The sequence below is a fragment of the Anser cygnoides genome, chromosome 4, assembly GCF_040182565.1.
Source record: "Anser cygnoides isolate HZ-2024a breed goose chromosome 4, Taihu_goose_T2T_genome, whole genome shotgun sequence".
In the NCBI taxonomy this organism is placed as follows: Eukaryota; Metazoa; Chordata; class Aves; order Anseriformes; family Anatidae; genus Anser; species Anser cygnoides.
Genome location: NC_089876.1, coordinates 69,199,253 through 69,218,064, shown reverse-complemented (window position 1 = coordinate 69,218,064; position 18,812 = coordinate 69,199,253). Strand labels below are relative to the sequence as shown.

The 18,812-nt window shown below is 39.1% G+C and overlaps 1 protein-coding gene across 1 annotated transcript in view; it reads left to right on the top strand.

Annotated features, from left to right (window-relative positions):
• Positions 1 to 10,763, top strand: part of SNCA (synuclein alpha) — a 69,560-nt gene extending 58,797 nt beyond the window's left edge. The window contains exons 5-6 of the mRNA XM_048052150.2: positions 6,649 to 6,738; positions 10,142 to 10,763. Of these exons, the coding sequence (XP_047908107.1) occupies positions 6,649 to 6,738; positions 10,142 to 10,174 (123 nt within the window). The 3' untranslated portion in view covers positions 10,175 to 10,763. The remainder of the gene's footprint in view (positions 1 to 6,648; positions 6,739 to 10,141) is intronic.
• Positions 10,764 to 18,812: the final 8,049 nt, after the last annotated feature.

The following is an 18,812-nucleotide window of genomic DNA, read 5'->3' as shown; positions in this document are numbered from 1 at the left end:
AGAAGAAAGAGCACACATGATTTTTCATTTCAAAGGGGAATTTTAATCCCACTGGCAGAGTAAATTGCAGTTCAGCTTGTAGTAAGAAATTAAATTGGACAGCAGGCAAAATAGCTGCACTGAGGGTGTACAAAAGATAATCTTTTAATCAGGAATCCCCAAATTTTTCTGCAAGCTCAGCCATATTTTGATGGTTATATGAGGGAAGTTCTTGCAGAGTGCATAATATCTAAATGAAATGGGCTTAGTCAGGTGGGAGGGATATTCAGTTACCAGTGGTAAGGACTTTAGGCAGCCCTGCCTATTTATAGGTTTGGGATATGGTAACAGACGCGAGACTAACAGTTTTAGTTGTTAACCAAGTTAACAGCTGTTAACCTTGCCCACCAAGTATCACATCCCACCCCACCTCTGTGACAGTTCTGTCCTTGATGTGCACAGGCTCTGGAAATACAGTACAGGGCAATACTAGCCTTACACCAATTTAGCACTACATGGAAATTTGCAATGTAATAATGCTACTGGATGTAATTTATTTATTTTTTTACAGTCTTATTTTTATTTTGAGCCTCCCAGTTTGCACCTGATCCATATGCACAAATGTCTGGACTGCATCAACAATGCTCTGCGTGGGATGTTTCAGTGAGGTTTTCAAAGATCTTTACATAATGGACTTTAAAGGCCTTTACAAAAGAGCCATACCAAAATTACCTTGTAAAACAGTTTCTTACCTATTCTTGTTCACTGCCTTCTCCATAGAGCCTTTTAGTTCACAACTAACCATTATTTATAAAATACTCAATAACAGACTGGCAAGTGATGTGATGTGACCAGAGCTAATGAGTTTATAATATTCTATTTTCTTTAAAATAATTATGATTTCTTATTTTACTTTAATTTGTTAGGTGTTTGGGGAAGACACCTTATTGTTTGCCTTATTTTTATGTATATAAAGGTTTGTGGACAGTAGAGCTTTCTGCTAGAGAAATAATCCTCCCACGTTATCTGCATGGGAAGTTTCATAAGAATATAAGAACAGTCTGTTTCATAAGAACAGGCAGAAAACCAGCATGTGTTAAATAACATGAACGTGAACATTTTGGGGTGGGAAGCTTACAGTGTATATTTATACCTGATTGGGGTGGTGGTAAAGATGATTGAACCAGACTCTTAGGCAATGCCCAGTGAAATGACAGGGGGCACAGTCAGCAATAAACCGAAATGCAAGAAACTGCATAGGGGAAAGCTGCTTCACTGCAAGAGTAGTCAAATGCTGGACCGCAATACCCAGTGAGATTGCGGGGAGGATGGTCAAAACCTGACTGGACATGTTCCTGAGCAGCCTGCTGTAAGGAACCCTGCTGTGAGCAGAGCAGAGGGCTGGACTAGATGATCTCCAGGGGTGCCTTCCCACCTCGGTGATTAGTAGAACTGACTTCCAAGGTGATCTCCTCTTGCCGGTATAAAGAGTTGGAGACCTAACACTTAAATACTCTGCTTTACTTATCTCAGAATATGGAACCACTCCAGAAGGAATTACTTTGCAGTAATCATGAGAATATTTATGATTGTAAGACTTTTTTAGCATTCATATTGGAAAGAAAAAATGTGTTACTAACCAGAGAGATAGTAAATTACACTGCATAGAACTACTGCTAGGTTACAATTACACTGCTTCCTTTTAAAGTTGCTTTTGTCTGTGGCTTGAGGTGAAATAATTTATTTCTGATTTAAATAATTCAGCATTCAAAGACATTTCACTGAGAAGATCAAATGCATACTCCAGTAGGGAACCATTTTGGTACCCTGTGCTGACCGAAGAGTAGTAGTACAAGCAGATCGCTTGGTCAGTTTTGCATGAGTAGAGCATCTTAAACAGTCTCTTCCCTTCTACCAAGAGTTTTATAAGGTGAAAAAGTGAGTGAAGGGAAGGAATGGGTTGCTATTTTTCACTGAAAACAATAAAATAAGAGAAACCCATTTGTTTTCTTTTTCCTGGTAAAAAGGATAAGCCTGAAGTGTTGTCAAATACTCCTATAATTTAAACAGGGCTGGTTAGGTTGCCTGATGGCGTGCAGGTCTTGGGCTGTCCAAGTCTGATAATCACAAAGCTTTGTCAAGGTAGGAATCCTTAATTCCGTAATTTAGGGTCTGAGACCACAAGGCTAGAGAATGCAAAAGTACTAGTCTCACCCAGAGCGACCTTGTTTTAAACCAAGATACAGGCAGGCACTTGCTTGTTCTTCAGGGAAGCCTCAGGAGACGAGCATCTCTCTTCACTTCACCTTTTAACACCTTAATTATTGCATGATTTGCAATTTTCCGTTTTTAAGTGTTTTGCCTGCCAAAGAGCTCAAACTCGCCGTTTAAAAACTGACTTAATCTCTCAGAAATTTAATGTTTAGCTTTTCAGATCTTCTAATAAAAACTTTCCCTCTGGAATTACCCTTCTATATGGTTTAAAAAAAATAAAAGATGTGGCAGCTTGAAGGGAAAAATATCTTTCATAATAAGAAAAAAATTGTTCTCTAAGGTGGTTTTCCTCTTCTGTAACTAAATTAGGATATGGAATTATTGATCATGAGAAAGTAAAATTGCATTTCTTTGTTTTAATGGAAGTAAATAATGATATAACGTGTACCTTAAATGGGTCTGTGTTACTAGGGGTGGCTGTTTACCTTCATGATATTCTAACTTCAGAGGAATTGTACGTTAGAAGCAGAGAGAACAGCCATTAAAACTGTGATGTGGTGATCTGTGCTATACTTTATATGTAACAAATGCGACGTTGAGTAACAGCATTCTCGTGTGATTTGCAGTGACATCAAGATGAAGGGTAGTGTTTGGGCTACTGTTTACAACTAGACAAAGGTAACAAGCCACTCTAAAGCAAAGAGTGGTGCCACCAAAGCATGGTGGTTTGGTACAGTTTGTGAGTTGCTTCATTTCAAAGAAATACTGATGTTGTGATCACTGTATTTTACTAGTGCTGTTGGTTCTTTTATTTGAGGCCTTAAAGGATTCTCCATCCTGAACTTGCCATTGGTACTTGCTAAAAGAAGTTGGGAAGATGATAAATTCTGTCTTTTTTAGGCATTGTGTCTCTGTAACCCTGATGGGCAGCTCAGGGGTTCCTAACAACAACAAAATAAAAATAAAATAAATAAATAAATAAATAAATAAAAACATAGCATATGAGCTTTGAAGCTCTTTTTTGAAATTCTGTTGTCAAATCTTTTGTTTCATCATTACTAATGGTCCTGGTGGTTTTACTTGCTGCCTGTTTTCCTGCTGCAGATAACGTTAAGCTTCACTCTTTCTTCCTCATGCAATCTTCAGGCTGATTTTTGAGCACAGTTTTACTTGATGTACCGATTTTTAGCCAAAGCTGTTCTTTAATGATAGGGAGAAGCAGAAATAGTATTTTGGAATGAAAGAGTGAGCACGAGACAGGAGCTGTAGGCTGTTAGAGTTGATACATTAGGTGAGGTGCACTGTAACAGCTTTAAAATTTGCATCACATACATGATGTAGCTAATTCAGTCAGAGCTGATAAGGATTAATTCTACTTCTCAGAGAAGTAACCAGGCAAAAACACGTCTAAAAATGCGCTTAAAAGCTAGGATAATTAAATATTGCACATCAAATAATCTCAGGAGTTTGAGCATTTTGATAAGCCAGGGTAGAATTGTAAACGGGCCTCTTTTTGCTGATATTTTTATGCCTGAGAAATTGCATGTCATGGTGAACATCCAAAAATATTAGTTCTCCTGGAAAACACAAGGCTAAATAAAGATAGTAGCAGCTCTATTCATCAGCGTCCCATCGATTGTGGAATTTGTCTATGTTAACTGTGCCACAGAGCAGTGCAGAATACTAATTAGCAGGCATTGTGTGGAGGGAGCTCAGCAGAATACCAGGTATTGACTCCACACAGACTATTCTGTTTACCTCTAAAGGAAAAAGGATGTCTGGTCCCATTTAGGAGCAATGTATGTCTTCATACCGGACCTTTTATATTACACTGGTGACTTGTCCTATGTGTAATCTTTTTCACTTAGGTATACTTGAGGAATTCACCAAAAGACTGTATACTTCTATCCCAAAAAACAGGCAAGACCAATTGAAATTTTTCTCAGATAAGAAAATAAGACTCCAGCAGAGCTGCTGACTGATACTGTGTCACTATTACAACAGTAGTCTGTAGTAAGAGCAAGAGAGAAGAATTCACACTATAGAAATAAATTCTGCACATCATAGGCTTATATGATGAGGGTGAAAGTAGTGTGTGCATGCACATGCACGAGTGCCAAAGTGAATATATGACTGATCTAAGGAAGAACAGGATTTCTATCTGGCAGATAAAGTCACAGTCAGTGCATGGAAGGATACAGCAAGTGAGGAATGGAATATGACTGTGGTTACCTGGTTAGACCACAGAAAGAGCTGATATGTGGCAAACAGTGAACAGCAGAAGTGTGAGACTGAGAAGAAATAGTGAAAGGGAGTAACAGATAAAGGAGGGAGCAGAACATCAGAATAAGCATGAAAGTCATTGCTAAAAGCTATATAGGGGGGCAAGGAAAAGATGGGGGGGTGAAAGAGAGGTAATCATTAAAGTCACATCTGAAGTATGAACAATGTGCAGGATAAAATGTGTTCAGTACTAAGTATCTGAAATGGAAATGTGCAAGGGCTATCTCCTTTTCCTGTGTTTGCAAAATGTTGGTATTGTACGGTTGGTGTTACTACTGAACACTTATTATTAGGATGTACAAATTCTTACACAAAGAAGCTAATAAAAGAAAGAAAACTAAAAGAAAAGATAAAGATGAGGAAGAATTAAAAACAGCAAAGAGGGATTGATTGAACTCAGCTATGATTTTGGAGAAATTTTGTTCATGTGTTAAGCATTTTCAACTTCAGTCTGAATTATTGGGTTTAGTTGTGTGAAATCTCAGTATATCATTGAGGATGTCTCACGTAGCATTTTATGAAGGTGTCCCCTTATTTCAAGTAATTTATAGAAATATCATAGAATCATAGAGTGGTTTGGGTTGGAAGGGACCTTAAAGATCATTAATTTTATATTCCTTTCCATGGTACTCATCTGCAGGTTTTTTTTCAGTGAATTTCTTCCTAAGTTTCATAGTTTTTCTTTAGTACATTTCTGTCTAGTCTGGCAAATGGAATAATTCAGTGTAGTCACAAAACTGCCATTGAGCTAGTCTTCTGGTTTTCATATCAATTTTCTTACAGTTTAGTACTAACTCCAGCAGTCTTTATGCTAGGCAAAACTCATGTTTCTTCTCCATGACCTTTTGCATTAACAGCTACTACAGGAATTGGCCCAATTGGCATGTTTTTTGTTTGGTTTTGTTTTGTTTTCCTTCAGAATTTGTGTTTGGTTTAGATGTTAAATAGTATATACAGTTCTAGGAAAACACACAGTTTTATTCAGCAATTTAGTCCTTACACCTGTGTAATCCCATTAATTCTGAGAGGCTTTGGTAAAAATTACCATTGAAAGTAGAAGCACTTCTATAATGGTCAATAACAGATGCCTAGAGAAGAGTGTAACAAGTCTTGCATCACGTGGTGCCTCATATCATATACTGCATAGTGTAACATGCTAATTGACGTAAGAAAGCCTATAAAAATGTGACTCATTAAGGAAAAAAAAAAGAAAAAACTTTTCCCAATATGGCTAGGCTCTAAAACTGTAAGAAAAAAAAAAAAACAACACAGCATGCAGAAGTCTGAATTATAATACTTCTCCCTCCTTTAGCCACTTTGAAATAATGGTAAAACTAGAAAATAAGCAATGATTTATGAGAGTGATTGATCTGTCTATAATATAACAAAATATCTAATATAATTACTGTCATTCTGTCTTGATACCACCCAATTCTTTTTGCCTGCTCTTACAATTACTTTTGCACACCTGTGACTTTATTCCCCCAACTAGATAATAATAATTATTATTATTATATAATATTAGATAAGAGATTATTAGATTAGTAGTAATTAGATAATAATTCCCCCAACAGATATAAATGGGATAACCAACTTGAACAAGTTATGTGGGACTGTATTCACCCTTAAGGAGCAAAAGCTTGTTTTGTTTTGCTTTATGACTTGTCCAACACATTTGCAATGGGTTTAACTTAGTGGTAGTATCATTCTTTTGTTTAGATTGACTTCTTGGCTTGTCCGTGGAAGGAGAGAAGTGGGATAGCAGCACTTCAGCTATATGATAAGATAATGGTAGTCATTCACATGGACACCCACATGGAAACTGGAGGAGATCTCTCTGGAGTTGATGTTCTCTAGTTCTTCACAACCCCTGGCAACATCCTTGAGCCACAGTAGCTGCACTGACTCAGTTAAATGGAAATCAGGATGGTACTTAAGCAGGCAAAATTTACAACAGAGCTACAGAACAGAGGTCCAGACTCAAGCAGAGGGGTCACTTAGGATCCAAAATCCATTATGGGTTTTTATTGTTGTGCATATTTCTTGAGATTTTGTCTATACTTTGTAAAATCCCTTTACAGTCAGTAGTCACTGCTTGGGGAGGACATGCTTTGGAATAAATGACGAAGCAAGCAGTTTGTCTGACACTTTTCTTCTCTGTTTTAAATGTAGAATGAAGAAGGTTTCCTGCAGGAAGGAATGGTGAATAATACAGATGTTCCTGTGGATCCTGAGAATGAGGCTTATGAAATGCCTCCAGAGGTAAATCTGTTGTGGTATTTGCTGTGCATGCACATAGGAGAAAAGCAAGGGTGGGGAGCCACATGCTTGAGTGGTATTACTGTGGCACACACTGGTGCTGTGAACTGCAGGGCCACAGAAGAAACATAATTTCTTTGGCCAAAATCTCTCCAAGGTATAGTGCTGGGAAATGGAAAATCCATTCCTTAAAGTTTAATGGGAAAACATTGTCTGTGTTTTGAAATACTTGTGCCTCACTTTCTGAGTAATCCACAGTAAATTTGTATATTTTTCTTATGTTTGTTAGGGAATGTGGGAAAAACTTCTATGTCTTCATAGACTCTTGATGGTACAATATATTTCTTGACATCATGCTTTGTAAAACATGATTTTTAATTATTACACTCTTGGGTTAATTCAATTATGGGAGTAAATTATTGTTTTTCTTGAGCTAATCCTAATCCTGCTATCTAAAACATTACTATGGTATCTGGCACTGTGATGCATCAGTAGTTGGAGTGGCAGTTTTATAGTAGTGCAGATAATTATAACCTCTGGAAGAAGGGACAGGCCACTCAGGAGGACTACAAAGATGTCATGAGTCTGTGCAGGGAGAAAATTAGAAAAGCCAAAGCCCAATTTGAGCTCAATCTGGGTGTTGCTATTAAAGACAATAAAAATGATTTTATAAATATATAAACAAGAAAAGGTGGACTAAGGAGAATCTCCATCCTGTGTTGAATGTGGTGGGAAACATAGTGACGAGATGAGGAAAAGGCTGAGGTACTTAATGCCTTCTTTGCCTCAGTCTTTAGCAGCAAGACCACTTGTTCTCCAGGTATTCATCCCCCTGAGCTGGTAGATAGGGATGCGGAGCAGAATGAAGCTCTCATAATCCACAAGTAAGTGGTTAGCAACCTGCTACTCCACTTAGATGTATGCAAGTGTATGGGGCCACCTGAGGGTACTGAGGGAGCTGGTGGGAGTGCTCACCAAGCTGGTTTCCATCATTTATTAGTGGTCCTGGCTATCAGGGGAGGTCCCAGCTGAGTAGAGGCTAGAAAATGTGACTCCCATCTACAGGAAGGGCCAGAATGGGAATCTGGGAAACTACAGGCCTGTCAGTCTGATTTCAGTGCCAGGGAAGCCCATGGAGCAGATTCTCTTGACTGCCATCTCACAGCACTTACAGGACAGCCAGGCGATCAGGCCCAGTCAGCATGATTTTATCAGAGGCAGGTCCTGCTTGAGGAACCCAATCTCCTTCTACGACAAGGTGAAGCATTCAGTGGCTGAGCAAAAGGCTGTGGATCTTGTCTACCTAGACTTTAGTAAGGCTTTTGACACTGTTTCCCATTCCCAGCATTCTCCTGAAGAAGCTGGCAGCTCAAGGCCTGGATAGGTGTATGCTTTGTTGGGTTAAAAACTGTCTGGGTGGCCGGGCCCAAAGAGTTGTGGTGAATGGAGTTAAATCCAGTTGGAAGCCAGTCACTAGTGGAGTCCCCCAGGGCTCAGTATTGGGGCCACTTCTCTTCAATGTCTTTATCAGTAATCTGGACTAGAGTATCAAGTGCGCCCTCAGTAAATTTGCACATGATACCAAGTTAGGCACAAATGTTGATCTGCTCAAGAGTAGGAAGGCTCTGAGGAGGATCTGGATAGGCTGGACCGATGGGCCAAGGCCAACTGTATGAAGTGCCGGGTCCTGCACTTGGGGTACAGAAACCCCATGGAATGCTACAGGTTGGGGGAAGAGTGTCTGGAAAGCTGCCTGGCGGAAAGGACCTGAGGATATTGGTTGATAGCCATCTGACTAAGAGCCATCTGTGTGCTCAGGTGGCCAAGAAGGCCAACAACATCCTGGCTTGTGTCAGAAATAGTGTGGCCAGCAGGACCAGAGGAGTGATCGTTCCCCTGTACTTGGCTCTGGTGAGGCTGCACATAGAATACTGCATTCAGTTTTGGACCCCTTGCTACAACAAAGACATCGATGTGCTGGAGCGTGTTCAAAGAAGGGCAATCAAGTTGGTAAAGGGTCTAGAGAAAAAGTCTTATGAAGAACGGCTGAGGGAGCTGGGGTTGTTTAGCTTGGCAAAGAGAAGGCTCAGGGGAGACCTTATACAATTACTTTAAAGGAGGTTGTAGCGAGGTGGGGTTTGGTTTCTTCTCCCAAGCATCAAATGACAAGACGAGGGGAAATGGCTTCAAGTTGTGCCAGGGGAGGTTTAGGTTGGATATTAGGAGAAATGTCTTCACTGAAAGGGTTGTGAAGCATTGGAATGGGCTTTCAGGGAAGCAGCTGAGTCACCATCCCTGGTGGTCAACAAGAAACATGTAGATTTTGAATTTAGTTACATGGTTTAGTGGTGGACTTGTCAGTACTAGGTTAAAGGTTGGGCTAGATTGTCCTAGAAGTCTTTTCCAATCTAAATGATTCTATGATTTGTCTGAAAATTAGGAATATAAAACATCTAGGTCAAGATGGAATAAAATTTAAAAGCATGCTTGATCTTTAACACCATGAATATCACTGAAAATATGGGTGCTGCTCAAGTACCTGGTGTTAAACATGTTTAAATGATTTCCTGGCTCTTATCAGTATGTGCAGCACCTGGTTTGTTGTTCAGCCTGAAGGTTCTTCTCTTCCCATCTGTGGCAAGTGAATTGCTGTGAGTGGCCTCATGAGCTCAAGGCAATATCAGTGGGGACCAGAAGAGATCCGTCTGTAATTCTGACTGTGCTGGGTCAAGTCCTGTATCAGTAGAGATAACATGCCTGAAATATGTCTGTTAACAGTTCAGCCAGAGATAAGGTTTACCTGCCTCTGGTGTTTAAGTAAACCATTTAAGGCGTGAAGTGTTTCACAATGGCCCTTTGTAAGACAGCCTGCAGTCCTGATTCTTCAGTGACAGGTTCATGTAACTCACTGTAAGCAGACATAAGAGCCCAGTTGCATGTATTTAGATATTCATGGTCTTTGTTGTTGAAGCACACATCCAAGTGTTTTGCTGGATCCCAGATAAAGTGTAGCATCTTGCTTCCACTCAGATGAACAGGATTTAAAAAAAAATTACCAAAGAGTTATATATGTAGACTTCACACACAGAAAGCCAATGTTCCCCTTCTTCCCTAGATCATTATACCTGCTGAGAATTACTCACAAGTTCATTGCTGTGAGTCTTTCTGGTAATTGAATTTTACGTTAACCACTGTGAAAGCCTATTCTGTAAACACCACGGTTTGTAAGACAGAGTATCTGGAAGATGTGACAAAATAATAACAAAAGGCAATATCCTTATTACATGAAAATCCATAATATTTTTTCACTTTATCTAGTATGACTAGGACAAGCAGTAAAAGTTAGGTTATATGTTATGTTGTATTTATCTGAAATAGTAGCACTGATGTCTGCTCTTCTCATTAGGAAGAGTATCAAGACTATGAACCCGAAGCATGAGAGACCTTTCCTTCCTTTGTATCTCCTGAAACCTACTAACAAAGACGTCACATCCTGTACAAGTGCTGAGTCCCAATGTGCCCAGTCGTAAAATTTTTTTACAGTTTTTACAGTGTATTTTGAAGTCTTCCATCAGCAATGATTGGAGTATCTGTGACTGCACCCACCTTGTTTCAGCATTTCCCTCCTGCTGAAATGAAAGCTGGTTGGCAAGGTCATTGTTGTGCTGTGGATATTGTGGCTTCAAGTTTAAAAATTAAAAAGAAAATACTAAATAAAAACACCTAAGTGTCTACTGCTTATTTTTAACTCTGTACATGTTTTGTTGATAGGCTGTCAGTAATTTGATATTGTTTATGATACAGTTTTTGTTTCCAATGACTATTCTTTCTGTGCAGAGATGACTTATTGTGAGAGCTTTATATATATGTGTATGTATTATATATAGAAAAAAGTAACTGAGCATGAACTATGCACTTATAAATATTAGCTGTTGAAATTTTATTGTTTTGTGATGTGTTCTGTTAACTTTGTCTGTAAATAATAGTGTTCAACTGAAGCAAATAAAATATAACCCATTAAAAATGAACTTACAAGTTAGTGATGATTTGTAACACCTTATTTTCTCTCCAAGAGCACATGTTGAAAAATTCAGGCTGTGTTGCTTCCTGTGAAGGAACTGGAGGAACAAAACAAGCAAACAGATATCTGGTTTATACCAAAATCAGGATGAAGGATGAGAGTATCAGGGCCGGTTCCTCAGCTGGAGTAAATTGTTTGACAAAAGAGATTTATTTGTAGTGCTAATGAACTTTCCACTCTAAGGAGAACCTAAGAGTGAATGAAACCATTAATAATGGGTTACAGAAGGCTATCAGGGTATTGTGAGGCTCTTTAAAGAATTACCGTTCCAAGGTTTTTAACACACTGGGCTACAAGAGTACAGAAGAGTGATGGATTAGTTGCAATCAAGTTGTCTTGTATAAAGTCTCATTTAGTAAAAGTATAGTCTAGTGTCTGTTTTTGTAGGTGGTAATTTTATTTATTATGTTGCCTGGATACTTTTCCATACATTAAAAAGATATAAACATAAAATGTTTTTACTTCTCTCATGTTTTGTTATCGGATAGCTATTCTGAATCAAATGTTGCCTCTAAACCTGAACGGTACAATTTTTTTTTCATTTAACATTCTCTAACTCTAAGCAGTCTTTTAAACTTCCCTTAAAGTCTTTCCAGTGTTCTGGGACATGCCCAATGTGGAACAGATTATGTGCAGGTATGTGCTCATCTCATTTGTATACCGTGGGAGCTGACAGTGTTGTACTGTCAGCCAAAATCACATGAACATGACGGTTTCATGGTGCTTTGAGAACTGGTGTTTCAATTTCCAATGTCACCTTCAAGTCCCAACCCCATATTTCTAGAGAAATTCATTTATTTCAGAAGAATTGCTATCAAACTCTTTTTCAAAAGCAATTAAAAATCCCCTTGATCATTCAAACAACTTGTGGATATTTTCATCAATAGTTAAATTGCTTAATGAAGCTTAAAGCCCTGTGCTCTTTTGCAGAATTCTTTTATGGTAATCTGCAACAAACCATTATCAATTTGCAGTCTCCTTCACAGATGATGTGTCAAGAGAATCTCTTGACCTGGACATACTGTTAAATTCTTAATGCCTCAGTGGCAAATCTATTGATTGCTTCCATGGAAAATTGGTATCAGGACAGCATATAATGTAAGATCACACATTTATAATTGCTAATGTTGTTTAAAGATCTTTCTTTTCTAACAGAAGGAATTGGGAAGAAAAGCACAGTGCTGTAGTGTGATTTTTTTACCTAGTGTGCTAGCAGAGACTTAGCCACCAAAAGCAATAACTGAGAGTTGCTTCCCTAGTGACCAGCCAAATGCGTGATGCTGCAGGAAACACTGGAAATAGCAGCCTAAGTGTAGTACAAATCTCTGTTGTTCATCTTCTCTTCCACAAGTCTCAACTGCTGTATTGTTTCTCTATTAGGAACTCAAATTAAACTGTTTTGTTACTCAGATGTTGCAAATAAGTTGCACACTTCTTAAATAAGCTGCGGGAGTATTATGTCATAAAAAGCAGCACTAAGAATAAATTGGCTCCTGAGACAGACCCATTGTCTGATCATATAGGGGTTAATTAATTTCTTTTGTAGGTTAACATCAGCAAGTCATTCAGACTTTTAGGGTCATTCATTTAAAATGTATCATAAGCGATCGCTGTAGTTCTCGTGCCTCTTGCAAACATGCCCTCAGATGGCCCTGAAGGTCCATGGGACCCCTGGTTTCTATGGCAGCACAGTGTGATGCACAGCTCTGGTAACAAGCTGCATTTTAATTAGATTCCTTAAAGGCTGTCCAGCCACCCTTTCCAGGTACAATAAATGCCATTTTGTCTTATTTCCTGCAGTGAAATGAATGCTGAAATGTGGATTGCAAATGTCAGAATTGTGCTGGATGCTGAAGTTGAACTAAATAGCTTTTGCTATATTCACATTTTTAAAAGTGTTCTGGGTATTAAAAAATGTTTCTACCACGTTGCGATAATCTTTGCTTAAGCAATGTCTGCCAGAGAGGAATATACCTCAGAGGTCTCTTTTCTTTAAGAGCCTAGATTTCAACTCAAACTGAAAGCAATCTTCTGTCCTCAAATTATGAGTTAATAATGAGTCTCACCATATCCCAGTCCTCCAGGGAAAAAAACACATGTTGCTTTTTTTCTATTTTGACAGCCTTAATTGGTCTTATAATGGCTTCTAATTAGACACATTGTAATATTGGTTTTATTACTGTAAATCATAGTGTTAATGCTTGTGTTACATGCCCTTGGTTGAATGACTTTCAAGCTATTGTATTTGTCTGAGGCATAAGGCAAGAAATGCCCTCTTCCCCCTAATGAGACTTTCCTTTATTCCCTTAACACAGTTGTAGGTGAATTAAGGTAAGTTACATCTTGAACTTGAGGAGAAGTAACACGCCTGCATCTCTTCAGTAAGTACCTATTCAGCTCATCCTAGCTTTCCTATCTTGGGCACTCTGGTCTCTGTGTTCTCATATGGAAGCATGTGACACGGACGGAGGATCAATCAATCAGCTTGGACATGCAGGACTGTGCCTTTAGTGACTGAAATTCATCCAAGAGCAAAACAGTAGGCAGGCAGAAAATGGCTACCTACACATAAAATCTTAACATACCACATAGAACTACTTAATTACCTCTAAGATTTTATGCAAAGTTGCTTGAAAGATCCCTACTGTCTTCACATGGCTGTTTTAGGACACCCGTATCTCCAATATATGTTTGCTTGTCTCACAAAAATGAGGTTTGGCAGCGCATACTGATGTGATGAATTTCCCATTCTTCTTCCTATGCTCAGAAGGCAGAAAACTCCTGAAATCTTTACTTCTAGGGTTTCCCAGAACACTGACGGCACAGCATCTTTTTTTTTTTTTGTCAGATAGATGGTGCACAGTGGAGTTGATAATCCAGAACTCTGATCTCCAACTCACTGAAAACAAACGGAGTTTTTCCATTGATTTTCATGGGTGTGAATGATTCCTGGTACCTCTCTTAAGTCTGCAGAGCAATTAGAAGAGAACAGATGATCATAAGTCCCTTGGCAGAATATGTAAGATCGGCAAAAGTAGCAGAAAAACAGAGATCACCATAAAATCCCACAGCCAAACCCTCACAAGGTTTTCTCAGATGTGATCTTACACATTGACAGAATTCTGTAAATGATGCGTGGTAAAGCATACCTCAAATGTTGCGTTTGTATGGAGTAGTTGTCCTTAGGTATTGCAACCTCGAAAGTTGCACATCCTTCAGCTAATTGATACTTAATGACCTATTAATGCAAACTAAATCTTTGTCTTCTGCTCTGGAATTGCTTAGAAGGTAAGTGGGAGAAGATAGATGGTTGCTTGATGCTGGATTTGGGTTTGATTTCAGTCCACAAAAGGCTTCCAGTAACATTGGCTGAGTTATCTTATTCTTTTTAGCCCCCAGCTCAAAGCTTTGAATATTACTGGAAAAGACACTAATAATAGTCTTCACAGGGTATCATTCTGCTTGGATGACCATGGGTCTGAACCAATAGCATCAGTTTGCACAAAAGCAGACGCTTGAGAGTAAAGGTAACCAAAAGCAAGTGAGATCTTAGCCTTTAGTGTCTCTATGTTGCATTTTTAATGGAAAATATTATCTGTTTAAAAGCAGACATAAACAATTTTTCTCAAGCCTGCCTGACATTTAATGTGTAACTCAGAAGGTTCATCTGATCTAAAAAAGGCTGGCAGATGGAGAAACAGCAGGTGGAACCTCAGATGAGACAGCCGAGAGGTAACAAACAGGGTAGAAAATTAGGTCAGATGAGATTTCTTCCATGTTAGAAGAAATGCTTTGAAACATGCTTCCTCCAGTGGAGGCCTAAAAGTGTTTTTTCAACATTTTCTGTTAATATTTGCATCTCTGAATAGGTCAGAGTCTATCAGCATCTGACACACCTAACTGGCATGTTTCTGTGGAAAAGGGGAATGTGAGATTTACATCTGTGCTTGAGGAGACCTGTCTTTAAAAAAAAAAAAAAAAATCCACCTTAACAAGAAGAGAGGACACTGTTTTTGAGTGAAAGAGAACAAATCTGTTAGCAGTGAAAACATAAAGGACAATAATTTACAAATAATATGACCAAAAAGATAGGAAATCTTATCTCAGGCCACCAAGTGTCACTAAGTGACAACTTTCATTGACACGAAAAGGTGATGACAGCTCCCAAGAAACACTTAAAACAAAATTCACTATTCGTAAAAGCTTCTACCATTTATTCAGCCTCCTCACTCCAAAATCTAGTTCCATTCCTGGCCCAGATTTGCAGCAAAACAGTGATATGTTTCATTTGAATAATTGGATGTTCTTAGGTGTGAAATAAATGAAAATTTAAAGCCTTCATCTGATGGAGACCTGCTATTCAGAAAATGTTTGAAGGAAGGAAAGGAATCTCTGGAAGCCAGATTTTCCTCTTTTTTTTTTTTTTTTTTTTTTCAATTTTCATGTATTTGTATTTTAATATGTGTTTGTAGAACGTGATTTTACACATGTTCACAAGGACACCACCATCTTAGATCACATTGTGTATGTCCTTTTTTTCTCGTTTGCCCATGTTGCTTTGGAAGCTTTACAAAGTATCTTGCCTTAGAAAAGTGTTCTATGAGTTTGTCTTACAAATATATATACAAATACACACACAGATATATAAATGTATATTCTATGTGTGCATGCACATACATAGGTAAATATGTATGGGCATTACCATTACATACTGTAAAGCGCTACAATTCTAATAATGATCTTCCTTGGGAGGGAGAGATATGGGCAGGATGGAAGGATTATGACAAATTCAAGGAATGCATTTTTAAGTCATTTATTGTAAATACTAGGTAAAATATTTGAAAGCTTCAAAATCATAGCCTCACAGTGAACAGGCCAAGTCTGCATTAACAGAGTTTTGCTGGTGAAGCCACATAGCCATACAAACCTAGTTTTGGTTTCTTTGCTGCAGAGCAGGATTACCAACATTGTTTGTTCCATACACCCGCTACAGTGAAATGTGCCATATTTATAAAAAAAAGAAAGCATAGTTGCCTCTGTGCTTCTGGACTAGGTGTTCTTGATAGTACATCTACATCAGAAGAGAATCACATTTATTCTTCCCCTGTTGTGTACAGTGCTCTTTCAGAGCCTGAAGCGCTTGTTACGGTGCCAGTTCCACTTGACTGAGCGTGATAATAAAAGCACCCTACCCAGAAACCCTGGCACTGCTTAATTACACAAGGGATTTCTTGGCAAACCTTTATTAATGTGGAGTTGGCCTTCTGAAGTGCTTCTAGGAGCGGTGTTTTTTCTGAACCACTGGCTGCCAGTAGGATGATGGCTCCTCTGTGACCATGAGCAAGCTCTTCATGTCAACTGTTCTCTGGTGAACCCATGCTCAAACTAGCATGCTAAATGCAAGGGTCATCTGTTTCTGTCTCACGAAGAGATAATCTATGCTGCTTGAATAAAGGGAATCATCCTAAGAGTGAATAAATGATTGTTAGCAGAGCAGCTCTGACGTGGAGTAGCTTGTTTGTTTGTCAGCTTTTGGCCCAATTCACATGAAATCCTCCCAGAATTTCCTCTCGTGATGCTTGTGGCACCTATGAAATGACTGGCTTGATTGCAAGGCAGCTCTAAGCAGATATTAGCTGGCTAATGCAAGTCATCTAGAGGAAATGAAATCAAAAGTGCATGTTCCCTCAGGAGCATGGGTAGTTCTGAAAGAAACCTGGGTTAATAAAACACTGAAGGGAATTGGCTGAAGGCTGGAGTGAGGAGAATGGGCTGTCAGAAGATTGCACTTTGGGGAGAAACGACATTTAATGTGTTGATAAATCACCCATCTATTTTCTCTCTTTAATTACTTTGTCTTGTCTTTCTTGCTACAAGATTGCTGGAGAAAAGGTCATTGCCTGTTCTATGACTGTTCACCGCCTAGTGCAACGGGACCCTAGACATTTCTGAATCAAAGATGAAGCGTGAGGATAATACTGTTAAACTGGAGGTTCACGAGCTGTTGCCTCTGGAGACCCTTTTGAGAACTGCTGGAGAATGGTGTGGGTGGCATTGGATCAGAGTTCAGCTCTCGTCGCCTACAGGGTACTCCAGCTCGTCATAAACTGTTGCCAGACTTCTCATCAGCCTTCTAATTACAGAAAACACCAGCGCTGCCACGGAAAATAAAGTTTTGATTTACTCAATAGCGAAGAATTTTGGTGTTGTCCAAAGTGATTGACCTGTGTTTGCCCAGCTCCTATTGCCGAGTATTTAAAGGCAGCTCTTCCTCCACCTGGCCAACAGGGATGTCGTTTTCAGAGAATGGTTTAGGCTGGAGGGTCTCTGAAAGTCATCTGTCCAAACCAACTGCTCAAACAGTGCAGAACTATGCCCACATAAATTGAAGTGTCTAGGTAGGTGAGGAATACTGCTTTGCCATCAGTCCCTGAAGTGTATCTAACATAGGGCTATACCTTCTCCTCTTCTGTCTGTGATGGGCATGAAGGCCTGCCACTAGAAAAAAACAAACGGGCAACTGCACATCCTACAACACTGTAGCACAGCAAGGACATCCTCTGGTATTGTAAGATATAGAGGCAGATCTTAATTCAAATTCTGCTAATTGCTTATTGTGTCATTGTATGAAAGTCACCCTGGCTGCATTTACAACCCTAACTGTAAAACAGAAATAGCTCTGCTTCTAAAATGCTCACAGATCTGAGAGGTGTTATTATTGCCAGCTCTAAAGCTAATCTGATGCCCTTGACTAATATGAAAAGACAAACAACTGGAAATTAATTTCTAGGTACAGTTTGGTGTTGTTGGTTTTTGGTTTTTTTTCCTTTGTCTTCTGTCACACATTTTTAGGTCTTTTACCAGAGCCAAATTGCTATCTTGACTTGGGAAATACATAGCACAATATCAAGAAGACAAGTGAACTGAACTACCAAAAAAAGAGATAGCAGGCTCTCCTGTGTCATGCAGATACTACTGCTAAAGTGCCCAAAAATCCTAAAAGAAGCCATTTCTTCTTACTGCCACCAAGAGCATCCTGGCTTCACATTTCTTACTCTCTCAGGTAGAAATGAGATCTAACTTTTCCCAAAGGAGCTTGCTACAGTTTTTGTGGATGTGCAAGGCTTTATCTATTGCTTGAGAAAAGATTCCTAAGCACAGAGAGACTTATCACTTTCCAGTTGGCACTCACACAGTGATGTCATTTCACTGCCATTTTTAATAACATTATTTAAAGGAAAATAGTATTTGTGACTGTCACGTACAGTTTATTGGCTAACTCACTGGTGCCATTTCACTGTTTTCTGATGAGACTGTAAATTGTCTGGGCAGGCCTGCAGCTTATTTCAGATCTCACTTTTGTAGCAGTTACGTATCCATGAAATCCCAGGTGCTTAGATGGGCCCTAGACATGGGCCAGGAGCTTTAAAATACCAGATTGAAGAAACAGAGCTGACAGAGTATAAACGGATTTGCAAAGCTGAAGAGGAGAGGAAGTTTCGGTGACTTCTTAGAACATCTGGCACATCCCCAGTGTCATGCAAACAAACAACAACATTGCAGGGAATGACTGCAAAATATTTAAGTTTCAAATGTCATCAGTAACCCCATTTGCCTGAAATTACTGACATGTGAGGGTGAGGGAGATGTTTTTTCAGAATCAATTAGAAAAAAAATACATTGCAGACTGACCTGTTGGGGATTGAGTACTGGCCCTCCATAAAATACTCTTGTAGCCCTGCGTTATCTCTATTTGTGACACACACGTTCATCTATATTGTGTTTTCTGATGAAAGAACAGGTAAACTGGAGAGTAATTTTTGTGACTGAGCAGCAAGTAACAGGACAAGCCAGCACTTGGAGCGCTCCTCTTTTTGTTAGGATGTCACAGCAAGGTCTGGGCTGAGAGTTACCAATCCTGAGCTTTGTGAACACACCTTACCTCTTGAATGCTGGAATAAGAATGCTCTACAGGGTACCTGTGCTTCACTGCTCA